At 34.8% G+C, this 12,596-nt stretch overlaps 1 protein-coding gene and 1 long non-coding RNA gene across 15 annotated transcripts in view; both read left to right on the top strand.

Annotated features, from left to right (window-relative positions):
* The window catches only part of LOC147838945 (uncharacterized), a 1,276,407-nt gene that overhangs the window by 830,378 nt on the left and 433,433 nt on the right, over window positions 1–12,596 (top strand). The window lies entirely within an intron of this gene.
* Window positions 1–12,596, top strand: part of pof1b (POF1B actin binding protein) — a 67,066-nt gene that overhangs the window by 32,960 nt on the left and 21,510 nt on the right. For all 14 annotated transcript variants that reach the window (XR_015520539.1, XR_015520537.1, XR_015520533.1 and 11 more), the window contains exons 4-7: window positions 1,439–1,472; window positions 2,540–2,620; window positions 5,725–5,817; window positions 12,423–12,536. Coding sequence is in view for 5 of the 14 variants with exons in the window: in XM_087301776.1 (XP_087157902.1) it covers window positions 1,439–1,472; window positions 2,540–2,620; window positions 5,725–5,817; window positions 12,423–12,536 (322 nt within the window). In the remaining 9 variants the exon portion in view is untranslated. The remainder of the gene's footprint in view (window positions 1–1,438; window positions 1,473–2,539; window positions 2,621–5,724; window positions 5,818–12,422; window positions 12,537–12,596) is intronic.

The raw sequence follows: 12,596 nt of genomic DNA, 5'->3' as shown, positions 1-12,596 counted from the left end.
TTCAGTCACATTTTACAATTAGGTTTCATTAGTTGATATATTTGATAGCATGAACTACTTATGAACAACACTTATATAGCATTTATTAACCCTTTAGTGTTCCTGTAAAATTTAATTAATGCTTAAAAAAATGCATACACAAACTAAATTGATACGTCAATCAAAAGGGCAAAGTTCAGTGGCCATAGACAACACACTACCGAACACATCATAGTTTTGATTGCTCCAGCAAATAATTTGAAATGATAGCGCTGCATTCCTTGGATGTTTTATCGTCATATAAATGGGTTGTGGACTAAATATTTCACTGAATTGGATTGGCTGGACCCTTTGCAGTTTAATTACACCCTGTTTGTTGAAATGTTATGGATCTGTGGACAGACAGTTTTGTTAGAGTTTTTGTGAGTTTTGTTAGGCATTTTGACGAAGACACTAATTGGTACTGCTACTGTATGTTTATTGTGTCTTAAAAAGGTTAGAATAGTTTTAATCACAAGAATCTCAGCTTTTTAAAGATATATGACATGTTTAGTCTTTTTGTGGGAAGCCGTTATATTTAGCAATGTTTCCCCATAAACATGCTATGTACCACAGGTGGAACGTCGGAACGGCAACGGGTTAATCGTAGTTCAACATTTACTAATATATTATTAAAATCCAAATTTGTGCTTGTTAACATTAGTTAATGCACAATGACATGAACTAACAATGAACAACATTATTTTCCAATAATTAGCATTACCAAACATGAACAAACACTGTAATAGAATTATTGCTCTTTGTATGTTCATGTTAATAAATGCATTACCTAACATTAACCAATATGACCTTTTTGTAAAGTTTTACACTGTTTTCTGTTGAACACAAAAAAAAGTTATATTGAAAAATATCAAAAGCATTCATATTTGCAGCCAGTTTATCAGAAAGTGCCGATTTTATTCACTTAAACTGTGCTTTATTCGTTCATGTTTTATGTTATATTCCAATTTTTACATCTTAGGATGGAAACAGTTTATGATGGCTTGAGGGTGCATAAATTATAAGATAATTGTGGTATTTAATTGTAGTATTCCTTTAATGGAAAATTTGTGAGATTTGCCTGCAGATAAGCTTAAACAGCAGTTAACTCTGTCAAGCACTATCTAGATGATTGAAGGCTTGACACACATTGAGATAACCTATTAGATGTCATTATCTTAAAGGGAATCTCATCTGTTTACTTTATCTACAATCACTTTCTTGAACGGCTCTTTAGAGTTATCAAAAACCTGAAAGAGCTACGCCTTTTCTAAAGCTGTCTGAAAATTCAGTGATTCATTTTGCGTTAAGAGATTTTGTACTTAACACCTCGGAAATGATTGTGAGAACAGCAACACCTCTTCTGCATTTTTTTTTTTTGGTCAATTTGACTCACTCTGATTGTTCTTTGTCTTGGCAGGAAACACCTTCTAGACTCCACCATTGACTACAAGGTAGGGAGAGGCAAATCTGTCACTTTTTGAAGTGTTTTTTTCCTGTTAAATGCCTGTTAAAAGTTTTAATAATGGATGTTTATAATCCCAAGCATTGACTGCTGGTTAATGATATATACATTTCTATATGCACGTGTGTATATATGCTCCCATATGTGTTTTTTTCTTGTGAGAGCATAAAATGACAATTGTTCAAAATATTAAACAAATATATATATATATATATATATATATATATATATATATATATATATATATATATATATATATATATATATATATATATATATATATATACTGTTTAATATTTTATTATAATATATTATATTATATTTCATTATTTATTTAGTGTTGAACATATACAATAATATTATAACTGTGTTTGGAATAGTCTTTATTTTTTATTGATTATAATCACCTTATTATATCTTAAAATAAATCATCATGATTTTTATTTTTTATTATTAAGCATCAAATAAGAAAATATGCATTAATTATTAATTATTATGAGAAAAACCTCACAAAATCTGTGCATATAAATGTGCATATAATTATAAAAACACATGCAATTATTAGTGAATGAGACTCGTTGACCTATATTGTGCATGTTGATAATTTTTTATCATAAATCAGTCAATTAATATATCACACATTGAAGAATTGCGGGTACATTTCAAGCATTTTCCATTAATTCTCCTTAATTTGGAATGAAATACAACAAATAATAATTTACAGTAACTGAATGCATTATTTATCTAAAATATTGCAAATGCTTAAATGTGATAGGGAAGATTTAGTTCTGTTTCTAATTGTTGTTCAGCTTAGTGTAAAATGTTATAAACTTCTAGCACAGTTGACAGCATTAGAGTTGACATTTTCTATCAGTGTTTTATAGATTGTGATAACTGATTTAACAGTTGACCAGAACGTTGCGACAACCACAAAATTTTTTAAATGTTTCCTTACAGTTTTTTTATCTTAAAAAATGCAAAATGTACCCTCAATTTTCTAACCAATCATCCATAAACACTAAAGTTGTAGTTGTCTGTATTTGTGTGTGAATGCAGATGGAGAAAGAGGAATTTGAGAGTCTCATACCTAAAGGAGTGTCTGAACTGACTAAACAGCAGATCCGCTACCTTCTGCAGGTAAGAGCAGATAAACACATGCCCAATCCCATCAGACACCCCATCAGACGCACACACCCCTCAGTTAACCCCACCCACAGACTTTCAGAAACCCCTCCCAGGAACACATGTTCCTTCAGGCACAACGGGCTTCACACTCAATCTGTTCACTTCACAGGAGAGAACAAAAAGAAAAAAAAAACAACAACTTTTATATTCTTTAAAGTAAGGGATAGTTCACCCAAAAAATGAAAGTTCTGTCATCATTTACTCACACTCAAGTTGATCCAAACTTGTCTGAGTTTCTTTCTTGTGTGGAACACAAAACATATTTGATATTTTGAAGAATGTTGGTAACTGCACAGTAAAAAATATTTTTTAGTTAGCAGTTTTCCATATTTTATTATTACTTAGTTCTTCATATTCATTTATTAGTTCATTCATTTAATTTTCGGCTGAGTCCCTTTATTAATCCAGGGTCGCCACAGCGGAATGAACCACCAACATATGCAGCACATGTTTTACACAGCGGATGCCCTTCCAGCTGCAACCTATCCCTGGGAAACATACATACACACTCATTCACACGCATTCACTACGGACATTTTAGCCTACCCAATTCACCTGCATTACGTTGTCGGACTGTTGGGAAAACCGGAGCACCCGGAGGAAACCCACGCGAACGCAGGGGGAACATGCAAACTCCATACAGAAATGGCAACTGACCCAGCCGAGACTCGAACCACCGCCTATTTCTACATATATTATTTCCAACCCAGGCTCATTCTGGAACCATAGCCCCACGGACGTTTTTGGAGAGTGCAAAATATGAGATACGGGAGATACGTATTTGTGCAGTTTTTGTTTTCGAGAATATGTTTGCGTCCGTGCTGTGTTCGCGTAAAGCCGCCGGAGGCCTCTGCCGAGCGACAGTCTGTCCGACTGACTGACTGAATGACTGAATGATTGACTGGGCGGCCGGCCAATCAGCCGACACCCTCCTCCTCCTTCTTCCCTAAACCCAAGCAACGATTTACAAAAGCCATCCAGAAAAAAAAAGCCCTCGTCTGTTTTTGGCCGCGTTTTCGGATTTCACCACATTCTCGCCCTGTTATGTACTCGTTCATTTTATTTTTTGGATTCTGTTTTTGTCTTACCTAATTTCTGGGACCGCTCTTCCCCGGACTCGAACCATGTCATCGCCGTCGTTGCGGCTGGCTCCCCTCTGGATCTCCGCTCCGCCAACGTACGCGATGAGCTAACCAGACAAACTGGTAGCAGCGGGAAAGACCTCCACACGGAGTCGAGCTATCAGCCGGCGCGCGCGAAGAGGAGCAGCGTCACACTGCCCCGTAGCGTTCACTTGAAAGAATGAAATGCAGCCATACGTACCTCCGGCCACATAAATCGCCATCTCCAGAACCGTCAGCGGGCCTATGTTTTCAGAATGAGCTTGGGTTGATTATTTTTTATAGATTATATCATTTCTAAATAAAATGTTAATAAAAGTCACTTTTTTAAACTATATAGTTGAATTTTCAACAATATATGTGGATTGAGCAGAGGTCAAGGTCTTATAATGCAATTCATAACTATAAATAAACAGAAAACAGAAAATACTGAAACTGTTAATGAACAGATATATTTACAGTGCAGGCAGCATTATCTTTGTATGAGTTCCATTGCAACTACATGCCATCTAATTCTCATTAGAGTATCAGTAGACTTAGATTGGTGTTGACATGGACTTGCAAAGTTTTTATAGTCAGTTAATTGTCTATTGGTAGAGCAGTGTCAGCAGATAATGAGACAGTCTACTAATACTCTAATGAAAATTAGTTAGCATGTAATAGTAAACAGAATGTGCAATAGGGATCAAAGGAACTGGTTTGGTACTTAAATTTACAATTTTTGGGTGAGCTTGTATAAACGATGTGCTGCAAAGTCAACTTTGAGGTCATACTAAATGCTTTCTGTAATTAGTTTAAAGACCTAAATTCATATACAAGTAATAGTTAAACATTTTTAAACATCAGTATTTTAATTTATAAAACTGGATAAATATTTAAAAAAAAGATGTCTATTAGTTAAAACTTGGGGGTAATAATTTCTTATGCTCTCAACGACTGAATGGATTTAAATGAATCAAAAACAAAGTAAAAAGGCAAACATTGTGAAGGGTTATTAAAATGCAAAGAACTTCCTACTTGAATATTTAAACATTGTAATTTATTCCTGTGATGGCAAAACTGAATATTTTCAGCATCATTACTCCAGACTTCAGTTCGCATGATTCATCAGAAATAATTAAATATGCAGATTAGCTGCTAAAGAAACAAGTCTTATTATTATTAATGTTGAGCGTGATGTTTTTATAAAAACAGTTATATACTACAGTTTATAAATTTGAGATGAGTAAAAAGAAAATCATACTAACAGTAAAATGTGGTAGTGTTAGTGTGATGGTCTGGGGCTGTTTTGTTGCTTCAGGACCTGGAAGACTTTGATTAAATGGAACCATGATATGCAGCTGTGTACAAAAAATATCCTAAAGGAGAATGTCCGGCCATCTGTTAATGACCTAATGCTGAAGTGAACTTGGGTTATGCAGCAGGACAACTGATCCAAAAGAGTAGCAAGTACACTTCTGAATAGCTGAACAAAGTGAAAATAATACTGGAGTGGCCTAGTCAAAGTCCTGATCTAAATTCAATTGAGATGCTGTGGCATGATAGGTAAAAACCCTCCAATGTGGCTGAACTACAACAATTCTGCATAGATGAGTGGGACAAAATTCCTCCACAGTGCTGTAACAGACTCATTGCAAGTTATCAAAATCATGCATGTTGCCCTTAAAGGTGGCCCAACCAGTTTTTAGGTTTAGGGGGCAAACACTTTTTCACACAGGGCTGTGCATTTCTGTATTTTGTTTTCCCTCAATAATTAAAACCTTTAATTACTTTAAATAGTTTAATTTATAAATAGTTTATAAATAGTTTAATTACTTTGAAGATCTGAAACAAAGTGTGACAAACATGCAAACAACTAGTAAGAGGGGCATACACTTTTCACACCAATGTACATGGTATTAAATTTACTTTCTCTCTTCTTTCTCTATCATCTAGACTCGTATGACAGCTGATAAGACAATGCATCTGGTGATGACCACATTCAGCAGTCTTCGAGAGGAGCTAGTGCACATGCAGGAGGACCTGAGGGTGAGTAGGATGCTCCTGCCACTGAACCAACTGGCAGCCCTCTGTCCTGTAGGAACAGCCTTCAGTTTCCACTGACGATATAGTACATATCAGATGAGCAGATCAGGTTCTGCTTGTGGGCGTGGGTTTGTTTTACTACCCAGCTTTCAGCTGACCTTGTGTTTTTCAAGGTGTGATGCGTGTATAAACACATTCAAGGGTATGATGATGTAACTGCGGCACAAGAGTTTCCAGCGCTTTAAAATTATGCTGGCTGTATTTTGAGGGTAAAAGTGTTTTATAAAACATCAATAACAGAGTTGATATTTTATCCCGTTTTGTGCTTTAGCTCAAAATTCTAACCTTAAATCAGATAGTCTTGATATATAATTTTTAACAATATTTCACTGTAACAAAGTTGACGTATTCATCCACTATTGGTGTATCCTAAGCATTTTGTATGAATTAATGACATTCAAATCTTCCCATCAGAGGAAGTACCATCACTTGGGGGAAGTCGCATGCTTGTACTAACAGTGCTTTACAGATTGTCATGCCTTTTTTTATGTAACAGAGTTGACCAGAAAAAAACTACAAAAAAAAAGGTACACGGTCGTACAAATAATGTTTCCTAAGGAACAGTTTATTAGCTTTGTAAAATTTGTCCCTTACTGTATATTGCACAGAAAATAGCCCTTATTGTACTGTTCTGTCCCTTTTATGGTACACTCTCAGAAATAAAGGTATACGCGATCTGTCACTGGGGTGGTACCTTTTTTTAAAGGTACAATTTTGTATCTAAAAGGTCCATATTAATACCTCAAGGATCCAAATTATTAGCTAAATTATTTTTTTGGTACTATTATATACTTTTGAGGTTCAAATATGGACCCATCAGGTACAAATGTGTTCTTTTTGAAAAGGTACCACCCCGGTGACAGCTTGTTTGCCTTTATTTCTGAGAGTGTGTACAATTGAAATGAAGGTACACAATTGTTCTCATATAAAAGGTATATAAGTGTTGGACAACTCCCGTTTATTACAATATCTATAAAAATAAATAATACTGGAAAGTTTGCAATACGTTTGCATAATTCTATTTCTATTTTAAAAGTAAGTAAATTAAATTAGCTTTAAAGTGATTGCAAAGGTATTGTGTGAAAATTGGAGAATTCTTTTTTTATTTTGTACATATTTTGTAACTTTTTTTGTGAAAAGTGTTGTGAATTGTTTAGCAAAAATACATCTTTGGATTTATGTTAAACAATTTTTTATTCTCTATTGTCAACAGAAAAGGTGGATTTACACAAAAAGAAACTTTAAAAAAAAAAACATTGCTTAAAAATGTAGTGGTACCTTCATGGATCAGATTTGTACCTTAGCTGAAGGTACAATATTCTATCTGCAGGTTTTAAAAACCAAAGGTACATTTTGGTTTCCTATGGTACAAATCATGTCCTTAAAAATACAAAATGCAATGGTACAAATTTGTTTCTTTGTCTTAAGGTACAATTCTGCTCCATAAAAAGGTACTGCCTCAGTGACAAGGATTTGTACCTTCTTTAGTACAACATTGTACCATTTTTTTCTGAGAGTGCAGGAAAAGACACATCTTTTTTTTGTAACTAAAAGAACAAATCATACAGAAAATAAATGAAAATTTGACTTTTTTGAATATTTTTTTAATTTTAAGGTAATGAATGCCTGCCTTTATTACCATCAGCAGGCATTTGTTAATCAATTTGTGTTGGGAAATCATGAAGGACCTGTGTGAAACCCAGCATTTTTTACATTTTACAATTTACTTCTTTGCAAGTAGTTTGAAAGGGCTTTTAAGAAAAAAACAAAACAAAAAAAACCCCCAAAAAATCTGCTCTCATCCAAAAACAAACACAAGTGTCTTCAGTATTTGCATTCATATTTTAAGCAAAAGGTTAAACAAAAGAAACATTTTCCCCTTTCTTTGCTTATTATTACTAAAGGTGCCAATATATACAGTATATGGAAAGCTTAACTTGAATCATTTACAAACAAGAAGGCTACATCACAAGCATATCACAAAAGGCCAGAATGCTTTGTTGGTACTGCAAAAGGTCACTTCCCAGAACATTCATTTCCTGTTTGACTTCACAAAGCTTTCTGCTCAATTAAACATAAACCATCATAGGATCACCACAAATACATGCGGCAACTTTTCAGTAGGTGAGCCAGCATGGAGCAGACAGAAGCTTTTAATGATTTTAATGAGCAATTATGTCACTGTCTGCATTTGCCATTATCCACCTATTATCTACCTACTTATAACAATTGAAGTTATTTAATAATTACTTAATTAAACTGAGTGTGCAGTCTCTAATAAAGCTAGAAGTACTGCAGTATAGAACTACAATAGGGTGCATTATGCTTGCATGCATTTCTTCTTCTTCTTCTTTTTCTTTTTTTTCTTCTTCTTTTTCTTCTTCTTCTTATTATTACTAAATTCAAATAAATATGATTATTGTAATATTTCACTAAAAATATTTCTGAACAATATAAAGTATATCTAAAAGTACACTACTAATATTTATACCTTAATACCTTCATTCGTTTAACTTTATAGACAGGTGTGTAAATAGCAACATGCTTTATTATTATTATTAGTGCTTTTTCTATGGGAAGCTAATAAACAGTCTTCTGTGTTTGAACATGTTATATGAGCCCAAACATAGAATAACCCTAACTCAGAACAGATGCAGATATAAGTTCATGTTGGAGCAGCATACTGTCGCTTTAGGAACTGAAAACACATGAGCATGAGCTGCACTGTAATAAATGTCTTTTTACAGTTGCCAGTTGCTCATGATTAATAGTTTTTCTTTTAATTTTGCTTTCAAAAATGCATTATGGGACTTTGATCTTTGACTACTTATAATGTTTAATAAATGAAAGTTTCATAAAGTAATTATTTTTTTTAGAAGAAACAAAAAAAGTAGTTTGTAGATTGAAACAATTTTATATTTTTAGGTTAGTAATACGTACAGTACTGTGTATTTGTAATGTGTATTTATATAGCGCATTTATTGTGTATGGCCAGTACACTCAGAGCGCTTAACAATAGTGAGGGGGGTCATTCCACACCACCACCAGTGTGAAGCATCCACTTAAATGATGCGACAACAGCCAAAGGACAGCTATTGGTGGAGTGGAAAGACAGTGATAGGCAATTGGGTGGAAGGGGATGATAGGGAGGCCATGATGGGTAAGAACCATTGGAGGGAATTTGGCCAGGACACTGGGGTTACACCTCTACACTTTACGAGAAGTGTCATGGGATTTTTAATGACCACAGAGATTCAGGACCCTGGTTTCCATTTCATCTGAAAGGCGGCACCCACTGACAGTATTTTCGTCCCCTTCACTATAATAGGGCATTAGGACTCACGCAGACTGCAGGTTAAGCGCCCCTGCTGGCCTCACTAACACCACTTCCGACAACAAGCTAGTTTTCCCTTTGTGATCTCTTGTCCAAGTACTGACCAGGCTCAGCCCTGTTTAGCTTCAGTGCAATATAATTTATGGCAAAAAACAAAAACAAAGCAAACTGATAAAAAGCATTCTGTTGATTATTGTTATTATATTATTATTTATTTTATCATTATAATTTGATGCATGTTATTTCCTGAACATCTTTTTTTTACTTAAAATGTCAATAAAATTAAATGTTAAATGTCAATAAAATTAAATTAAATGTTAAATGTCAATAAAATTAAATTAAATTTTAAATGTCAATAAAGTTAAATGTTAAATGTCAGTAGAATTAAATGTTAAATGTCCAACATTAAGACCACATTACAATCCCACAATGCCAAACTATGTGAGGCTATTATTTAATATCAAGATTACAATACATTCCCACATTACAAGGTAGATGAAGTGTAGATAAAAAAATCTGTGAATGTATTTTTGTTGAATTGCAAGATGAAGGTGTTTTCCTGCAGATTTGTGACGTTCTTTACTGCTTGTATTTTATTGCAATGAATCATCGTGATTTTGGCATAAGCTTAACGGTTTGTTGGACTGCAAGTGATTTCATCTCTGAGAAAAATGTTTGCGCCAATTGCTGTCTCTGGTGAAAAAAAAAGTGAGCTGTTGCTGCCAGATATTAATTACTACTAATAATATAATATTTGCTGCAAACATATAATTAAATGAATAAATCAAGAGAAACATTTTTCAAGCAAAGATAATTTCCAGACTTCACTGAAAACATGTATTGATGCGTTTTTAGCATAGACAAAGTGAGCTGGTGCACATTTTTTGTCCACCATTTGTATATGTTGATCCAGGAGCATGCTTAGTGGGATTTCACCAAGTATTGACATGTTCTTGGATCGACATTTGTGTTGATCCTGGCACACCATTCCAATCTGTCAATCAGATTTAAGGGATGCGTTTACAGTTTATGTTAAGTTTAAGCTTAGATTTAGGGTTATGTGCTCCAGATATGGTGTTTGTTAAAATTTTTGGTCAATCAATATATTAGACAACTTACCCAGTTAAGAAAGTCACTGCTTGTCACGTTACAGTGATTATTGGAGTAGATAGACAGACAGATATAGACAGACAGGGTTATGAGACCTTTTGGTTGTTGATTAAAAAAAATTCAGGGTTGATATATCCTCCTGAGACCCCGCAAATTGACTTGTGTCATCTGTAGTGCACATTGTATTTTCATGACTTTTCTTTGAATCCTTTGAGCTACTCTGTCAAGTCCTGTTGTACTGTTTAGAGGACATCCTGGGCTTTCTAGTGATTTGTCATTTGATTGGCTGGCATGCTGGGAACCAATTCTTTAAAATGGCCAACATACAAAAAAGAACATTTTATGGAAAGGAGAGAGGCATGTATAATTTAGCTTTTTAAATTTTTTTTTTTTTAAACTAATATTATTACATATATATTTGTTTATTAAAGTGTCAGGAACAATACATTTAGCTCACAAAGCTGTTAACTTGTTTGTGTTTCAAAATATCATCCTTTTTTAAATGTTCACTATAGTGGACACCAGGTGTCAAGTTCGAGGTTAGGAAAAGGAGCGAGGACTCAGGTGCAGCAAAAATGGGTTTTTATTAATTATAAAATGAAAACAAAAAGGCAAAACAAACAACCCCGAGGGGGAAAACTCTAATAAAACAAATAAACGAACAAACAAACTTGACTGGACTGGCAGGACTGGCAGGACAAGACAGGGCTGGACACAACAAGACAGGAAACTATCGACGACGAACTGGCAAAGGACTGAAAACATGAGGGGGATTATAAAGCAAAAAGTAAATGGACACACAGGTGAACATGACAAACTAATGAGTAAACAAGGAGGGAGGGACTAGACAATAGACGGGAGAGCGCATGACACAGAGAGACAATACAAGCCATGCGCTCACATAACACAACACTGAAGCACACGACAAAAGCACGTGACCACAATGTAAACACCGAGCCACGTGCTTTGACAAAAGACGCAAGACACGAGCACACGATGAATGAAAACACTCACCGTGCGCTCACACATGCAGCGTGCATGCTTCATCCCAGCGCCGACTAAAACCGAAACCAACAAGACTGAGACGCTGGGAATGAAACACCACGCTGCTGACAGACGAAAACACAAACCCGAGTACAAGAGCGCACGCCTCGCGCGCGTCGCACCCACGACGGCGCGCGCACACACAGAGACAGAAACAGGACCAGACATGGGTTGTGTCCGAGCTCTGCCACCAAAACAAGAATTTACAAGACCAGAGTGGCAGAACCCTGACACCAGGACCATGTTAATGTAATTAATGACTGCACGTTGTAGGAGGCAGAACTAAAGCAGAGAGGATTCTTTATAAGATAGTTGAGAATTAGAGACAATTAGATATTGACAATCAGTTTAAAATTGCTTTTATGTTAAATTTGTTTTGGATTAACGTCACTTCTTTTTTCTTTTTTTTTTTTTGGTGTTCGGCTCTCTTTCAGACTAAACTGTTTCAGGATTTTCAATACAAAAGGGAAAAAATGGCTTTTGTTTAGGTTTTGTTACATTAATATTGGATTAAAGTTTGGAGTTTGGCAGTTTCTAACCAAAATGGTCCTGTGTTCCACTACTGTGAACATGCTGTAAATTAAAAAAAGAACAAAATGTTAAAATTCTAAATTGTAGATTTGTTTTTACTTAAATGATGTAGAAAATCACAGCAAAAAAAAAATAATTTATTTGGGTCTCAGGAGGACATTTATATACATTTTGAAATGTCAACTTTTTGACATCTTTAACCCTTTGTAACGCAAAGAGTTATACATGGTAACTTCATTGACATTGATTATAATTTACTTTTTAATTTTAAAATCATTTAAAAAAGTCTTGTAATAACCCCCAGTACGAGGATTTTTCAAGTAAGTATTTCAACAAGAGTGCCCTTTAAAGGGTTTAAATTTAAGCTTCTGAATTTTAACCAATTTTAGTGCCTTAAACTTCAACAACTGGCAAAATTGAAAGCATTTCTCCATTGCAAAGGTATGTAAGTCTGTTTTTTATTGCCCTAACCATGCACAATTACATGGTTGGTTGCATTTGGATTTACTGCATGTGTCTTGTTGTGCAGCGTCTGGAGAGCGAGAAGGAGGACCTGGAGAGAGATCTGAACTTTAAAGCAGATCAGGCTCAGCAATATGACAGACTACTGGAGACCGTTCGTGAACAAAACAGACAGCTGCAGGTAGGGGCTCCAGCATGAACTTCACTGTCAACAATGCAAAACTCAATTATGACAATTTTA

The sequence above is a fragment of the Danio rerio genome, chromosome 21, assembly GCF_052040795.2.
Source record: "Danio rerio strain M-AB ecotype USA chromosome 21, GRCz13ab, whole genome shotgun sequence".
NCBI lineage: Eukaryota > Metazoa > Chordata > Actinopteri > Cypriniformes > Danionidae > Danio > Danio rerio.
Note: the sequence above shows the minus strand (reverse complement) of the source record. Positions and strands in the feature narration are given on the sequence as shown.